Raw genomic sequence first — 18281 nt, 5'->3', positions numbered from 1 at the left:
AACTCTAAACGAAGAGCATCTTTTCCAAGAAACAGTTCATATTCTCATACGGCCATGAAAAATGTTTAATGACTTAACATACATGTGCTTTTCCTATATCATTAATTTGGAAATACTACAAACGCTGTCATTTCAGACCAGAAAAACTACTGTGATTTGCAAGATCTGACATTGCCTAGAACAGTATTAAACAACGTATCCAATGTCCTGGCTTTAAATGAAACAATACAACGCAAGTCTGCAGTCTGCATTCTGCCAAAGTTAAGAAATACACAAAAAAAAGTGTGTGAACAACTCCTATTGAATGATCTTTAGTAACTTGATAGCCTGCCGTAGGGAGCTTACACTTTCAAATAAAATTAAAAAAAGGGGGAGAAAGAAGGGAGTGGCCCAAATATGCGCAATCCATAAAGAACAAATACAGTAAAGGCCCAAATTGCTCAGTCCGAGATACCTAAGAAGAGCGGAATGGTAAGGCTGTAACTTATACTTTACGTGTCAGTTGACATTATCCACTAACTTATCTAATAGCTAAAGTCTTCAGTACGGCTGTTATAGGGGGCACTCGTAGCTTGAGTCTGTGTGTTGGAAAACATAAAAAAGAGCTTGTTTTGTTGACATTGGTCCAGGTATACAACAGTCCTCAGTATTAACCATCTTCTTTTGGAGGAGTGTACCAGCCTACGGAGAACAGAGACACGTGTTAGGTACTGACACTGGGAGGTTAGGATGATCTTACCAGCCCATTCTGGATTTGTGGGAGACGGAAGCCTCGACTGGCTCCCTTCCTTCCCTCCCAAAGGAGGCCAGCTCCGTGAGACCCAGCACCCTAGGCCTTAGTCGTCTCCAGCCAGACAGAGAGCATGTGGCATATTCCACGGTCAGACACGGCATTTGTGTGGGAAAACTCAGTATTTTCATGGGTCCTCTCTTTGGTGGTGGTGTATTTGTTTTTTGTTTTGTAATAGCAGCTATCTTTAGTTGGACAAGTTGGGCATGAACAGAAGAAGCTGTTGAAGGAGAAACATTGCCATAACAAAAACAGATGGAATACTGATAAAAACAAACAAGCAAAACAAAACATGTCTTCCAGCCATTTAATGTCTAGGCATACAAACATGACTGCACTGGGTTATTTATATACACATCTTATCTTGCACATGGAAGAGTTAGGTGTGCACAAGCATTTGCACAGTTTATCCCACTTTTGCAAGTCTTGCTGCAGGAATGGGCTTAGAAATGTCAGCTGAGTTAACTCTGCCTCCTGCTAGGATTTGGCATGTTTAGCAGTTGAATCATATCACAAGTGTGCATAGCTCTTCCTGGCCACCTTCAGATCTCCAATCTTAATTCTCCCAGCCACTATGGTACCAATTCCTCATAGTGTTTGTATGGTGGGTACCAGGCCTATTTATGTTGTCGCAGAGAACTGGTAGCAGCTAGAAGTTAGCAGATTTACTGCTGCTGCAAAGCTGTCTTTGTTGTGAATGCTTTGTGAACAGCTCCTGTTGCAGCAAGCACTGTAGTCAACCCTAGCACGTGGCTAAAAATTAACAGCCATGCTGGCTTTTGTGGCAAACTAAAAAAGCAAAAGACTCTGTTAATGGCAAGATCAATAAATCACAAAAATGGAAAGCAGTTAAAAATAATCATCTCCTTTTCTACAATACCGGAGGCATTACGTTCATTTTAGAGGTGGGAAAACTAAGGTGCTCACTACACTCATACTGAAACATGCTCTTGTGTTCATGGCAACATGAATTCACAAAGAACACTGTGTCCACCTTGAGTCAAAGATGGTGACTGAGATGGGAACTGGCACTAAATCTCTCATCACAAGACCAGGTACCAACTCTGTTGACTGCTTTTATACAAGGTAAGTCACTTACACCTTTCTAAAGCCTCAGGTCATTTGTTGCCTTCTCATCCTGCCACAGTGAATGCAATTATACCTTGAGTCCTTTAATACTTGTTTTAAGCATCTGAGAGACCAATAACTGGCTTTAAATGGGGGGAGGGGAGCCCCTCTCTCGTATCAGTTTCAGACAGTGCACTTCCCTTGGACTTTCTGTATTTTTTAAGAGACAGACAGACTTGACAGTTAGTCAAGTTACCTGAACAAGAAAGACAACAACACTTGAAGATTAGTAACAGAAACACCACTTCCAGTCTTTCCAAGCCAACGTTAAGACATTCCAGCACTTCAAGTTTTATCACTGCCAAATATCAAACCCCAGGATACCGTACAGACGAGAACAAAAATACAAGATACACTTACCATTTTTCTCGTGTATTTGTACTAGTGACTTATAGGACTGCTGTGCTCTTGCTAGATTATATTGATTCTGAAAGGAGAAAAAAAAAACAACAAACAGCATGAGAGAACCTGCATCTAAAAATGCAAGACCTCAAAGAGTGTAGAAAGAAACTCTATGGTGGACTTCCAAATCAAAACAATGTATGATGTTCCTGGCTTTCAAGTACAAGATTTTCAGAACAAATACCCTTAATTCCTCATTTTGCCTCAATCATGAAGACACGGACTGGCATAGCCCTGCTGCTGGACAGGCCCCTCTATCAGAGGGCTCAGAACCATGTGCTAGCTGCCCCAAGCAGCAGCACTTCAGGCACACCCTTCCTTCCCCCCAGATTCTGCCTTATTCATCTAACCAGTTACCAGGCTAGACAGAACTGTGATCATAAAAAGCTTCTGTGAATTCCTTCTGAATCTTCCTCATTTCTAATTCTGAGTCCTCCTTCTCCCCCATCACGTCTCCCTACTTACACACCCTGCCCATCCAACAGTTTTGTCCTTTTCAAACCTTCATCTTGCCTTAAACTCAGCATTAACAACCAATAAAATACTCACACATGCACCAGATGTTGAGGTAAATGAAAATGCACGTATAATCATTAATTCTGTCACTAAGCATCTTCTGTGCAAGTCACTGAAGAAACAGAAGCAGCCTACCAATAATTTGTGTAATTGATGGACATGGTACGTTTACCTTATTGGCTCCAAACTGTACTCTGGCTTTTCCTTTGACTAAAGTGGCATTGATCTGCATGATGACTGATTCTATTGAATAGGCACTGCTCCAGCCCTGGAGGAGAAAGAAAACATTTCTATGTAATACATACTTCTTGGGCTCATCTCCCAAACCTGTTTTGGAATGTGTGTTTTGTTGTGGTATCTTGTTCTTATTATTTTTTTCTTGTGTGTGCAGTGGTGTTGTTTTTTTTGTTTGTTTGTTTGTTTGTTTTTTAACTGCACTCCAGTAAGCCACCTTTTAGTTTTTAACTACCCATTTTCTATTACCAACTGTGATTGCCCAGATAGAAATGGCAAGTGATATATAGTATTAGTACCAAGAACTTGTAGGAAAAATTAATAGGCTGAATCACACATTTCCAGAGTACAGCAAGACAGAAACAAGAACAGGTATGTTACAGCACTTACACACTGTCAGCAACTTCACAACAGAAATTAGACTTTTTGTTGAAAGCACAGAAGACCACTATCTAACAATGCCACTAAGTGAGCTAAGCTGATTTTACTCTCAAAATTGCAGTTTCTCTCTGGCGTTATTTTACCTTCCAGGGTTCACAGAAGCTTCTGCCAGAGCCTGCAACTAGTTACTCTCTCATTTACACTTCAGAGAGAAAACTGATCACTGTGTCTACACAAGAATCTTCTACATTCCTCCCTTCTCCAAAACTGACTTTGTGCAGTAGCAGAGCATTCTGGAAAAGGAAAGAACACGTCTTGCTTCTCAGAACTCACTCTTTACACTTGCCTCCTCCAAGAAATTCTGAGAGCTCAAAACTGATGTGCTCTCACTTCTGGCTCCTTTCTCCGACCTCCTGTAACCTACTCAAGGTGGAAATGAAGATCTTGCACAAAAGGAGCAAGACTAGTATTGTGGGACTGAAGTTTCTTCCACCATGTTCCCTTTGGAGCACAGATATTTATTTATTTTTACACACAGGGACTCAAACTCAGGGGAAATGCCTATTTTTATTTCCAAGAATGCTTACTTCATCTGGATAAAAGCTACTACCATCAAGTGCCTTTTTACTGAAAAAAAATGCACCTTTACTCATTGTACTTCAGCAATGAGAGGAAGAGTCTGCATTCACCTGTTTAGTAAGAAGTTCCATGCATAACGCACCTCCACCTAGGACATACCTAGAAATAAATGTGAAAACAAAATTATATTTGACATCAACAGTTAGTAAAATATGCAACAGTTCAAAGTACTTCAAGCTCTTTCAGGCTAGTTAATGTTTTTGTTCACACAAGCTGGAACGCCTTTTGGCCAGTAATATGTTGTAACTAGCTAGCCATATCATACTGCTGTAGAGGAGATTAATTGGCACCGTAAGACAAAAGAAACTGCTTTCCTTTGCTACATACGCTTAGTTGAAATCAGTGATGCAGCTGGTATGTACAAATGCTTACACAACTGTCCCCAGACCATGGAAAGGAATGCTGCTTTTTGCTGCAACACCACAGCTATGCTGACGCAGTTACCGGCCATCACAAAAGCTGGACTGAGAACAGAGAATTTGCCACTCCAAAAGTGTAGCCTCCCCTGTGATCAGTGCATTTAAACAATGACGATCTATACATCTTTCATAGGGAAATGAAAAGACAGGCAGCATTTTAAACTAGACTCAGCACCAGCTGTCAGACTGCATTTTCAAACACAGAGCCCTAACTTCCTGACAGCAGAAGATGCACAAAAGCCTTGGAAGGTGAATTTCATCTTCTCTCCATTGATATATATAAGCCTCTGTGCTCCACGCAATGTTTCAAACAAGTTTTAGGTAACTTCTGATAGTTTTCAGAGCACAGTGTTGATTAGATTTAATGCTTTTTGATTAGCATCTGAGGAACTTTTAGACAAAAAAGTTATAGCAGTGTTACCAGAAGAGAAAAAAAAACACAACAACAACACACAGTTAATACTGTGCAGCAAGTTTGAAGCAACAGGATCCTTCAGCAAGAACTCTAAACACATTTCTATTTGGAACAACAGAAGTAACAGTGATGTTAACAGCCCACAAAGAAACCAGTTCTTAAACATTATGGCAGACAGCGCCTTTCCAAACTGGATACAAATTAAGCAATCCTATTCAAACTAAGGAATTGTACCCAGCTGGAAAGAGCATCCAGCTGTTTGTCTGCTACCATTTCTAACCCTTGAGAAGCACATCTCTGTATCACACTTTGAGCCTTTCACCAAACTCAAGGACTAGAGCAGCTCATTGCTGGATATTTAGGGAAAATATCTTCAGGTCTCCTTGGTAATCTCAAAAAGTTCCCTGCAACATTTTTACCACAGAGTAAGATTTCCGTAAAGCGACTCCAACCTACCCTCCTGTGAGCACAGGAGATACCACTCGCACAAAGGGAGGATCAAAAGGGAAATTATCCTGAAAAGCAAGAAGAAGAAAACAAGTTATGAACTATATTGTGACACTGTTTTCCTAATCAGGAGATACTTCAGGAGCCTTATTTGGCAAATAAGATTTAAAACATTAACATTTTTCAGTTCTGTAATAACCACTTTTCCACAGAACTGGTTCAAAAGCAATTTTTGGGAAGCTTTAGTTCCACATTTACAGTTGAACTTTAAAAAAATAAATAAAAAACATTGTACCTCCATCTTTACCCATTTTAAATACGTCTTAATGTATTTTAAGTCATCTTCTACATTTTGCTACAATCCCCCCCCCCCTCAGCATTTCTTCCCATAGACACATACCTTAAAAGAGAAGTTGAGTAAGATGTATTCTACACCTTCTTTTTCTTTTAAGACCTGAAGATCACTATGCAGTGGGCTGTCAGGATCAACCCTATAAAAGAAGCAGGGGGAGATCCTGGATGAAGTCAGTATTTTCACTACCTGTAAGTAACAACCACTCTCTGTAAGAGCTCCTCTATATATGCGTAGATTACAACTTGTAATTTGAAGTTAATTGTAGAAAATACTTGCTCCCCTTACAAAGTAAGCACTGACACAAGATCACCCTGGAAGCTTACTGCAATGCACTACATTCCCACCACTATCCAATGTTATCTGAACATTGGTAACTAAGAAAAAAAGCTGTTAGTTCTAGAGCAGTAACTTTAATTATCTTAAACTCACTGGAAATGTACGGACCAAGAGAAAAAACATTTAAGGAAAAGGCTATAGCGATCTAGTTTTCAGTAGACTTAGTGAATCCTCCATGAAGTACGTGATCAGAGGCCTGGATCAGATGTTAAATGTAACCTGCATCCGCAGAAGTACTGAAGCTGGCACTTTCTGCTCTCAGCAGAATTTCAACAATTGTTTGTTAACAAACGCTGGTGGCAAGCACCCTGAACATTAATTCAGACACTACAGGGTTACTCCAACCCAGGCACTGACACCCCATACAATTTTAAGAGACTAGTCAAAAACGCCTGTAACAAGCCAAAAGATTAGTTAAAGGGACCACGGGAGTCCCATCCTCTACTATAGGTGAAGCTTACAAACCATTGCAGAGTTACTTGAGCAGTTTAGTTTGTCCTCATCCCACAGCTGAAAAGCTGTATCAGAAAAAAAAAAAATCTCTCCATGCTTAGAAACCTACCACTTCCAGTCATAGCCAGCAGCAGGCCAGTTAAGAATTACTTGTTCCAGTGACAAGAATGTTATGTAGGCTAAAGGGCTCTTTTCTCTCTGATATTTACCCCTCAACTAGACCGTAGGTAGATCATTTGTTTACAGACACTTTTTGCTGGGATGAAGAAATGTAATTCTTCATATTGTTATAGGGTTAGGTTTATATACAATGCCTTGGGTTGGAAAGGATCTTAAGGATCACCTAGTTTCAGCCCCCTGCAATAAGCAGGGACACCCCTCACCAGACCAGGTGAGAACCCTATGTGCCTGCTCAACTGCAGAAATAACAAACTGAATCAGTTCTGTTCCTTCGTATGTCTTATAAGAAACTACAACTTGCATTTTCTTAAAAAAAAAAAAAAAAAAAAAAAGTTCCAGACAGAACTTAACCACTTGAAGTTTCATATTTTAGAGTAATTTTAGGAGAATTGGACAGTAATAAGTGTTATGGTGATACACACAGAGCTGACTGTGCAAAGTGTTTTTGTGTTCTTTTTTTGGTAGTTGTTTTTTCTTACCAGCTCAATTATCAGCTTCCATCTCTGAATGTATTTTGGTATAGCAGAACTGCAGCTGCACGCTATTCTTTAAGTCTTTGGCTAGAGATTCTCATTCATCAAAACTAGAATTTCCAAAGCAGTATTAAAATGGATTCTTCAGAACATGAAAAAAGTTCAAGAACTTACTTTAGAAGCTTAACATGCCATTCATACAAGCTGTCATTTACCAGTTCCACTGAATATATCCCTGTGGAAACATTAGATAGGATTAGCTATGCACTAACATTTTAGAAAGGCAACGTTTAGCATAAACTACTCCTTGCTTTTAAGTGCAAATACTATCAGTAGATGTAAGCAATGGGTGAGATACTGAGGCACATCCTTTCTCCAACAGCAGAAGCACTTCTGAGCAACTACAAGGGAAAAAAGTTCTGTCACTTACGTATTAAAAAAATGACGTGTATCAGAACGCTTTTCTGGCTTCTAGACCCTCTTCCCCCAGCCCAGTTCCCCTTCCAATTTTACATAGCTGGAACTACAGCTTGCTTAGTACTTGGTATAAATGTTGCACCCAGCAAATGACCAGCCCACTTCTGAAACACTTAACACACAGACCAAGCCCAGTTTCTCTCCACTACTGGCAGACCATGACAGGACACGAACAGTGTATGGAGTGAGAGCCCGAGGACAGAACTGCATTGGATGAAACACTTCCAACAGATGACCAGACAAGCCTGGAAACTTCAAAGATGCATCAACAGAACAGCTGCCCAACTGTTACCCACAATTTGTGTGCTAGTCCTTCAACTCTACCAGTTACCAGGAGCCCTGTGTTTCACTAGCTGCTTCTCTGATGGAACTTCTGCTGGTCCTACAGAGCTGCGTTGTGCTTAAACCTGAAGTTGTAAAACAGTTCTTCAGAGATGCATGCCGTTCAGGACTGACAAGAATGCAGCCTTAACACACAAGTAAGATACTTAATCAACCTTCCAAGCACCCAAATGTTGACCTGAGCAGTATTTATACGTCCTCCTGAACAGCAGCAAGGGGTTGCTCACTGTTTTGATATGGAAGCTTTTTAACAGCACTGTCCATAGCTGATTTCAGTTGTTCTTGCTATTTTGTTTTTAAATAGTCAAGAGATGTTATTTGGAACCATCTCAGATGTTTTTTTCTTAATTGAGGAAAAAAATACAGGAAGAAGAGTTACTCTCAAGAAGTATTTCTGCTAACCATTTACATACTGGTTCCTGATAGCTCCTCGAAGTGGGGAAGGCAATCAGTGTGGGTTCTCCTCTTAACACAAGGGAAGTGGGTTCTGGTGGTGATAGTGGTGGTTTGTTTTATTCCTCTAAGAGGCTATCCACAGAGGAGATAATCATATATATATAATATTTTTTTTTGAAAAAAAAAAAAAAAAAAAAAAAAAAAAAAAGGAACACAACAGAACCACAAAGCAAGCCACAGATTAGGAGATAAAAAGGTAGTATGGAAAACAACCCCTTGGGAACAGACACCATTTCTTGCTTACAGCAACCTTACTGTAACTAAAAATAAACCACATACAGTATTTGGGTAAAAGTAATGATATGAACAACAGAGCCACTAAAGACACAAATAGATATTATTTCACTTAAATATAAACAAATTATTCTTCATCCCTCCCCATTCTCCCAAAATAAGTTAAGATCTTTAAGAATTTTTTATATGAAGTAACCAAATTTCCCATTTTGTATTTGGAAACAACAGATAATTCTTACTTTGGAGAACTTGCAATTCCCGTTATCCAAAAGATTAATAAGTTCTGTTTAACTTACAGCAGAATCAAACTTACAGCAGAATCATTTAATTTGCTGGAATATTTTTTGCTTGCATTAGCTTATGTGAGGTTTATGAGAGAAGGGTTCTTGGTTTTTAAGGGTAGTTCAACTACATTTTACAGGTAGGTCAGCAACTCTCCCGTTGCCAGCAAGCCTCTAGCTGTATTTTGCTTTTGCTTGAGCTCCAACAGCACGATTTAAATCACTGAAGAAACTTTGGTTTTAAAATGGATACTATCTATCTTGAACACACACCCTTAGCTGAAGATCACAAAATCACGTAGGTTGGAAGAGGCCTCCAAGATCACCTAGTCCAATCTCTGACCTAGCACTAACAAGTCCTCCACTAAACCGTATCCCTAAGCTCTACATCTAAACGTCTTTTAAAGACCTCCAGGGATGGTGACTCAAACACTTCCCCGGGAAGCCCGTTCCAATGCCTAACAACTCTTTTGGTAAAGAAGTTCTTCCTAATATCCAACCTAAAACTCCACTGGTGCAATTTTAGCCCATTCCTCTCCCACCCCCCAAAAAAAGAAGCACTGACATAACCCCTGAGAATCGGCAAGAGCTGTTTATTGCCGGGACATCTTGCAGGCAAACCTGTGGGATGTCTGTGGTGTTTGGTGGCTCCAAGCTAACGCTTGTGATGGAGCCTGAGCAACGAGTAGGGGGCTCGCCGGGCACTCCTGTGATGTTGCTGGTGCTCTCGGATGGCAGAGCACAAAGACGTGCCGCAGTAGCCCCAGGTCTCTTCTGGCCAAGGTGGACCCACTTCCATCCCTTCTTCCACATCTGGTGGATCCAGCTCCATGGGCTCTGTGGTGTTGGCAGAAGGCTAAGCCAGTCCTTGCCTGGGACTGCCCAGACAGGATGCCTTCCGTCCGGAATGTTCTCAGGCCCCCGATGGAGCAGCCCACGCGTGGCCAAAGGCAGCTGTGTTGGGAGCGGCCTGGAAGATGCCCTCACGTGGACAAGGAGGAGGTTGGGGGGGTGAGGGCCCCTTTTCTGGGGCTGGCTCCCCTGGGCCATTTGGCTTGCCAGAGAGAAAGAAGGTTGCCCCTCGGTCATGGGGACTGCCCTGCACCTCCCATCCTGTGTCCTGGGTTTATTTTTAACACTGTTTTTTAGACTATTTCATTCTATTCTTATGCTACTTTTTAGAATAGTTTAACAGAGCAGAAGATTTTAAAGAACTACTACTAAATGTATTGCTTACTTTAGAAGTCCCAGTGCTGTCCTACTGTCAATGACAGAATGGTTTGGGCTGGAAGGGACCTTAAAGATCATCTAATTCCACGTCATGGGCAGGGACACCTCCCACCAGCCCAGGCTGCCCCAAGCCTCATCCAGACTGGCCTTGGGCACTGCCAGGGGATAGATAGGGCAGCCACAGCTTCTCTGGGCAGCCTGAGCCAGGGCCTCATCATTGTCATTATGAAGAATTTCTTCCTACTATCTAACCTAAATCTACCCTTTTTTAGTTTAAAATCATTACTCCTTGTCTTATCACCACATTCCCTGACAATCCTGAAAGTACGTAACCTCAGAGAGGCTAAATAAAATGATCCCTATGCAACCTTTAATTTTCTGGTTTATATTATAAAAAATGAAACCAGCCTTAAATTACCTTGCAACAGTTACCACAACCTTAACGTATCACAGTGATTCCCTTTGTGTGCTCATAGCAAGAACTTCAAACTACAGGAAAAATAACCCGGGAAGAAAGCACTCAGATCAAAACCCCGGGGGTGAGGGGGAGAATTCGTTATCTATCATGCCCCTGCTCACATGGTGACAGCTGTCTGACAGCAAAACACAGAACCAGGCTATAAAAACAGGAGTTGTTTGCAAAGGAGAGGAACTGATACTTAATTCACTGAAGCCCTAAGACTAAATGAACCAGAAGGAATGAATCCAGGTGTCTCATAACAAGTAACAACGTTTACTGACAATTTAATAAGCAGATCAGTAGGATAGTGAAATTTTAGAGATTTCCAGTTTAACGAGGGAAACTACTCTGATCAAACATTTATTTATACAGGGAGATTTGAAGAAATGGAGTTACAGAAGTCCAGGTAAACAAGACAGCTCCTTGACTAGGATAGACTGAGATTACAAAATAGTCTTACTTTGTTCTGTGAGACTGCTAGGAAGTGGCACGGGATTATATTGTGTTACAGGAAAGAGTATGTCATTTAGCTCCTTAAAAATGCATAATTTTTGCCATAGAGGGCACTAATACTTCTTCCCATAAAGAACATCAAATTCCTATAGCTTAGAATAAAAAAAACGAAACAGAATAAAATAGTTCAGGAAGCGATTCAAAACACCACTCAAAGTGTTTGGAGGACCCCCCACTGGCATTTTATCAAGAAAGCTATGGTAGTTCCTTGGACTTGGGAATTCTTTCACTTGACTTCTTTAACACTTTTCAGGACTCCACACAGGGTGTCCAATTGCAGTCTGTTTAGATATTCCTGAGTCATAAGCTAATAATAAGTTACCATAATCATCTTTCAGTATCTCATCTTGCTCAACTGTAAAGAAAGCTGTTCTTCTCCTCATCATTTTTAGAGTGTGCTTTCTAACATGAGTGGTTTAGTCTTCTGTAACTACTTAAGACTTGCAATTGATCTGAAGCCCAGAAATGGCATTATTTAAGCAACATGAATCCTCACCTCGAAACACCTGTTACAGAGGCTCCTGGCTGTCCCTTTGGCAGTATCTGTGTCATTATGCACTGTACAGTTTTTCATCAAACAGATTTTTACCCTCAATCCTTGTTCTGTCCATATAAGCAAACCATGATCACATACAGGCAGTAAAGCATCCCCCAAGACTTACTGCAGAACTATTTCTAGGCTCTTCCTTAACCCTACTCATCCATTCTCTATCACACAGATGATGATTAGGATATACTGGCAAGGACTCAGTTGAGATAAAACCTGAGAGTATGAGGCTACATTAGATCAACAGTAAATTATAATCAAATTTATACTTCAAACATTTTATCACTGTCCACAGTATTTAAAGCACATAAAACTACCCGAAAGGTAAACATACCAAATAAAAACAGAAGCCTATTGCTTCTTTAACTGTCTTTCTACACAGAAATTAAAATCCCATAGCCACCGAACAAGAGTTAAACCCACTAGAAACAAACTAGGGGAGTAATTCAGACAAGTACAAGATAGAGGATTAAAGTTTAGACTGACTTTCTAATCCGGCACTCCTCCTGTTCACATCCTGGCCTGCACCAGCAGGTTCTCATTCCTGGCTGCAGTGATGGAGTTGGCTATTGGGCTGACCTACAGGAATACAACTTGCCTGAAATGTATGTAACTTCTACTTCTTGCACAATTATTCTCATATAATTCAACATGCTGTTTCCTTTGCTGGGCTAGTTTAGACATAGCCCTTATATGGAGCAGCCAAAAGAACAGCCAACCACCTACCTACAGAAAGCTAGTCAATGCTTGTTAACCAAACAAATTTAAAAGACAAACTTCTTTTCTCTTGTCATTTGTATCCTTATTCTGAGGAATACATGGAGCTCAGGATCAGATGAGCATCACAACAAAATAATGCAACTAACAGGAGGGTAATCAAGGTTAAATCTTGCGTAATAGCAAAACCTTCTGCTGTTAAACACAAATTCCTCCACAGCAAGCATATTCTTTGTTAGAGTGCCACCCACCAGGACATGCTCACAGCTTTTGCCCTGTACCTGGAGAGATAAATTTCAGGCAGTTCTGAAAACTCAAGAACTCCCACAGTAGTCATCAAGAGCTGTACTTTGCAGTCATCCACCCCAAGAGCATTCCCATAGTTATATCAATCCTGTTAATTCTGGTATGAAGGTTTACATAACAAAAAGGAAGAACGTTTCAGAAGATATGTATCCTGACTTCCTTTCTCTTCATAAATACACTGTTATATATAGTTAGCTTATATATAACTTATCTATGCATTTTCACATCTATAAATATATACACGTATACACACAAGTACAAAACACAGGATTACAGGAAGTATTTCCAAGAGAATTCTTTTAAAATGCATTTTAAGAAGGGAAATCTGAAGCATGTTACCTGTTTTGTAACTCTGTGATCTATATATATCCCTGAGTTCTTTCATAAGTCGATCTGAAGCCTGAACTGACCCAGAGACTGCACCCTGAAACAAACAAGAAAGACTCCAAATAAGCAAAAAGTAATACTGATAAACAGCTTTATTTTCATTACAAAGTTATGCTATCTTGAGTGTATTAAGAATATTTTAATTTCTGTATTAGCATTAGATTTTCAAGAAGTTACATATTCTAGTGAGCAAAGAAACACGATGCTCTCTCAATAGCAGCTCTGTAATATATATATCACTACATGGTATAGGTGATACCATACAAACTTTTAAGCAAGCTACAATGACAGGTATATTTTTCCATAAAGGAATTCAATCTCTTTGGCATTTTGACTTTGAGCACTAAAGGAAAAAAAAAGCTAAGATTATTGCTAAGTATAAGCTTCTGCACATAAGGTTTTACTGTTTTCTCAGAAGTGTGTTTTTATGTGGCTAGGGAACAAGACACAGGAGCTGTGTACCCACTACAAAACACCAGCTTCTGGAAGAGGCAAGACCAACCTATATATTCAGAAAATGCCAAACAAAACCAACACTTACTTGCAATAGAGAGAAAAGCAATCAACACCTATATAGAGCAAGACTAGGTAAGCAAGCTTTAAGTACCTAATATTTTGTCACGATTTGTCACAGTTCTTGCAGTTTACACAACGAGAGCGGAAATCTCTTCTGTTCTTTTAGAGCTCAGTACTGGATTGCTCAGTATCTCAGACTTGCTTAGAACTAAACATACGATTTCTGACCCTGGTATTTCAACCTGAGTAACAATGTGCCAAAGGCAAAAACCACCTTCAAGTGACAGGCATACAAAATATGACATGCTCTAAAAAAACACCAGTAATTCGCCAATTAACGAACACACCAGTTATCAAGTAACTGATGTCTACTAATACGGCCAATTGCTGGATTGCATACATTCTGCACAGGTAACCAATACTGACAGTTCTGTGACCAGAGTATTAACCATCTTGTCTCAGCTCTACAAGCTTTGAAGGGAGGTCACTACTCTTTCGTCTTATACACTGTGTTTATTTAGAATAAACACAATGGTCAAAAGTACAGAGGTTACTCTCTGCAACTCCATTTCAAAGCTAGAGGGAAAATTTTTTAAACTAAACCTTAGATGTTACCTAATGACTCTCCTTATATATTCCACTTGGAATACCAATTAACATTTTAGACTTCTGGATGATGCCAGGACAAAAACTTAGCATTACAAGACTTAAAACATGGAAGATGCATGAGGATTCCAGATAAGGTAAAGGAGCTATCAACCCTGACCCTTGAAAACTTAAAAATCATTTGTTTTTCTTAGCTTTCACCAGAAGTAGGTTTTTCAAAAGAAGATTATTTCCTGAGATTCATGCAGTTCTCTGCTGCTGCTTGGATCTCAGTCACTTCCACTGAAATGCAAGCTAATACATATGGCTCATCAGCATAGTTTCACGTAAAAAAAAAATATATAAAAAAAAAATAGAATAAAGTTAAGTTCAGCCTCTCAACATGAAGTCCTGAGTGATTAGTTTAAGTCTATTTTTCTGCTCCAAAAATCCAGAGAGATTGGTTCCCTCAGTTTCCTTTCAGATGCTATAAACATTCACAGACTGATATTTGGACAGAAGTGTCAGAGAGGTATTCTTCCACCAGGGAGGAATCTGAAACAGACAGGACCACTGCCTTATACCAGAAATGCCATCCCTGTTTGCCTGGAATCAAAAGTATACTATATATCCCACAACTGTAGGATCAAATTATTTCTTAATAAGGATTAAAGACCAATAATTGTTACATGATACGATAGCCAGTTACTTGAAACTAAAGCCTCCACGTGCTCCTTTGTCTTCTCTATTCAGCAGCAGCATCTAATATGCTTAGCTTCACACTATAACCTGCAGACTACTCTTTTAGGCTATTCATTTTCATGTTACACTGGATGTTACACAGATAGCTGAAATTTCACTCATTTTCTTAATGGATAGATACGAAGAATGAGCTTTGTAATTGAATATGCAAATAATAACCAACTCCTTTCAACTGATTAAATAAAGCCCACGTAAAGACAGGGCTCAAGAGAAGTCATTTCTCCGTTTACTGAAGCACCTGCCTGAATGCCTAAGCAAGCCTCAGACTTCGTCTGGAAGAGTTTCTCCACCCAGGAGTTTCCTGTTGGGCTGCCCACACCTTATAGAGCAATATAAAAGTTAGACTTGACCCTCTGATGAATCCATACACTGCAGATCAGTAATATGTGATCAAGTAAGAGTCTAGGAAGCTTAACCAAAAAAAAAAATTAGCATAGGAGCTTAATTTACCTGCTCTGAACTATTCTGGGAGGACACTAAAGACTGAGCCTAGGGAGATGAACTGTTATACCCGATGGCAGCATTAACGCTAAATGCCGCTGCTGTGAAACAAAGCCCTCATTACAGTGACAATTTTGATGGATTTTTTTTTTTTATAACTGATATTAAACTGCTGTTTAGAAGAGAACTATTTGCATCACACCATTGCAAGTTACAGTAAAGCAGTAAATTAAGCTTCAGCCGTAATGATACTAAAATGAAAAACATTACCTTTCAATAACTCCCTATGTGCAAGTTACAAAGACTGAATTCAGATAGAAGTAAGTATCCTTCTGGAAAAGTGACTTCACTTTTCAAAGGAGAGGAAACTCCCATTTATCCAATCATGAGAGCAAGATTTACAGCTGCCTTAGAAATAACTGGTCAGTCACAGGATGTGGCAGGTATCTGTTCATGTGGATTTGGTGCCAAGAGACAAGAGCAGAAAAGCACGGCCATTTGATCTGTAAGCTGAAAGTTTCAAAGAACTACTGGATAAGCTCCCGAGTGACTTTTTTTTCCTGTAAAGTAAAAGAACAGGCTCAGAAAGTCTCGCACCATCATCCTGTCCTGTGCAAGCACACTGTTTATGAGGTGGTTCTACAGAACAACAGGTAAGTAACTGAAGAAATCCTTGCTAAAGGGTGTAAACATTTACATGGACAACATTCCATTTGCTGAGGGTTGCATGAGATAGATACATCTGGTGCAGGAATTCCCTGAGCCAAAAACTGTTGGACATGAAAAATACCCATTAGATGCACCACTACAAGCTTGCCCTGTTCTCGAACTCTCCCCCTAAGGGAACGTGCTTCTGCCACCACTGGAAATAGGAATCTTTCATTTGAGCCAGTATAAGCATTACTTTTTTCAGAAGTGCTTCTTATCTTCACAAGTGCTTTAGGGGGAACATATACATTTGAGTAAAACTAGGGCTTCAGAACAGAGCATTCACAAGTCAGTAGTGCTCACCTAACCATGCAGAAATCACTGCCCATGCCACTGCTTCAGCTGTCTGCTGCATTTAGCCTCTAATGATGCATTCTGCAGCCTCAGTTCTTTTGCTTTGCACATTCCTTTTTGTCCTTCCCTCCTCTCAAAACACAACCACAGTCTGTTGCTTGAGTTATCCAAGGCACGAGGTGCAATTCACTGCAGTGTTAAACCCAAATACCAGATTGCCTGTTTTCTGTCTGACCAGAGATACATTGCACACCTCAGAACAACACAGTAAAATGTCTCACAATACATTTCAGACAATTCAGCTGTGTTTATCAAGTAACTTTTGGTATTGCAAACAAAAACCAAGCAAATAAAAAAGGAAATTCCCACAAAACAATGAATGCAAAAGTGCTTTGGAAGACAAGTTCTCTCTAGCATTACTTGACGGTCTCGGTATTTGTGCAAACTACATTAATTCCTGGAAGTTAAAGCAGGTTCATATTTCAAGGATTAAGCTGAAAATGGAAGTGACACCTTAGGATTCATAAAGCCCAAAGATTAAAGCACAGGCATTTGAGACTTGTAAAGGAAAGCGCATAAACTCCTCAGAAGGAAATCTAAAAGGTTAACAGCATTATCTAAATAAGAAAAACATTCGTCTCTAAATGACTAAGTGGGGAGAGAACTCTGAAAAGCAAGCAGCAGCAAGTCATCAAATATTTAATGATTCCAGTTCAAAGACCTTTTTTAATTCCCAGTAAGCAAGTGATTCTTTAGAGGTATTAACATGTCAAGAGGAGGGTTAAATTTTGCTCCATGTTACATACTGTACTTCAAGTCAAATTAAAGGTTATTTCTTGATACTGGCAAGAATAACATTAGGGATACCGCCAAGGAAAAGAACATGTTTACAAAATTAGCAGATACATATTCTTCTGAACTTATATAAAAGACACAAACCCTTTAAAAAAAAAAAAAAGAAAAAGAAAAAAGTATCATGTCTTTAACCTATTAGGAGGGTGCAAAATTGGGACTGTGTGCACTCGTCTCCTATGGAAATCCTTAATATGATCGCTAACCTTCAGCCTTCTCTTCAGCCAAGGTGAGAAGACAACCCATGGACTTAGGCCAAAGAAGGTGTAAAGAAATTGAAGTCTTCTGGTTGCATTTGGCATTAGTCAAAGCCCTACATCAGGCTTCACATTCCCTCTTGCAACAAAAGCATGTAAGTGGCATGGGTTTTATTTTACTTCCCTCTGCTGACAGACTAAAGTATACTAAAAGAGCTGTAGTGTGCGTGAAAAACAGACTCTGCTTAGGTAGTACACCTCAGTCCCTGAGACACATGCTGTCCTTTAAGAAAACCCACTGAAAGGCTGTAGAGATTTACACTTCACTTTACCTTAGGATGCCGAGCAAACTGCTGCTATCTTAGAGACTGTATTCTGTTACAAGCTCCCCGTTTTGGCAGCAGCAAAGTGCATTTAAGTGCTACTAGGTTAGTTCTTTCCTGGGTCAGTGGTACAACTACCGTTTTCAGCTCTCAAGTGTTAAGGGTAAAACCTCACAAGTCCATTGAGAAATTATTTAACCAGAGCAGCTATTTCTGGTGACCCACAAAATTACCACAGTTCCTCAGCAGCAGCTGAATACCCTGTTCCCTGTACTCAGCTGACCTTGTTTATGCACCAGCATCAACGAGAGTGTCTTGGCATGAGAAAAAGCTATTATGTAAGTTGAATCTGCTGTTGTCAAACAAACAAACAAACAAAAAAAACAAACAGCAGTGTTCATCTCAGCTTCGCTAGATGTGGAGGGAAAAAAACAAAGGAAAGGTAAGATCTGCCAAATAGGAAAGAAGAAATAGCAAAAGAAAAT

The 18281-nt window shown here is 39.8% G+C and overlaps 1 protein-coding gene across 2 annotated transcripts in view; it reads right to left on the bottom strand.

Moving 5' to 3' along the window:
* Positions 1-18: 18 nt before the first annotated feature.
* Positions 19-18281, bottom strand: part of UBE2Q2 (ubiquitin conjugating enzyme E2 Q2) — a 41958-nt gene continuing 23695 nt past the window's right edge. For both annotated transcript variants that reach the window (XM_082769212.1, XM_082769211.1), the window contains 8 exons: positions 13071-13155; positions 7343-7403; positions 5772-5862; positions 5381-5439; positions 4141-4189; positions 3009-3104; positions 2279-2345; positions 19-681 (listed from right to left, as the gene is read on the bottom strand). In XM_082769212.1, the coding sequence (XP_082625338.1) occupies positions 650-681; positions 2279-2345; positions 3009-3104; positions 4141-4189; positions 5381-5439; positions 5772-5862; positions 7343-7403; positions 13071-13155 (540 nt within the window). In that variant the 3' untranslated portion in view covers positions 19-649. The remainder of the gene's footprint in view (positions 682-2278; positions 2346-3008; positions 3105-4140; positions 4190-5380; positions 5440-5771; positions 5863-7342; positions 7404-13070; positions 13156-18281) is intronic.

This window comes from Aythya marila (genome assembly GCF_965140915.1).
Source record: "Aythya marila genome assembly, chromosome: 11".
Taxonomy (NCBI): domain Eukaryota; kingdom Metazoa; phylum Chordata; class Aves; order Anseriformes; family Anatidae; genus Aythya; species Aythya marila.
This window is presented reverse-complemented; position numbering and strand designations above follow the sequence as displayed.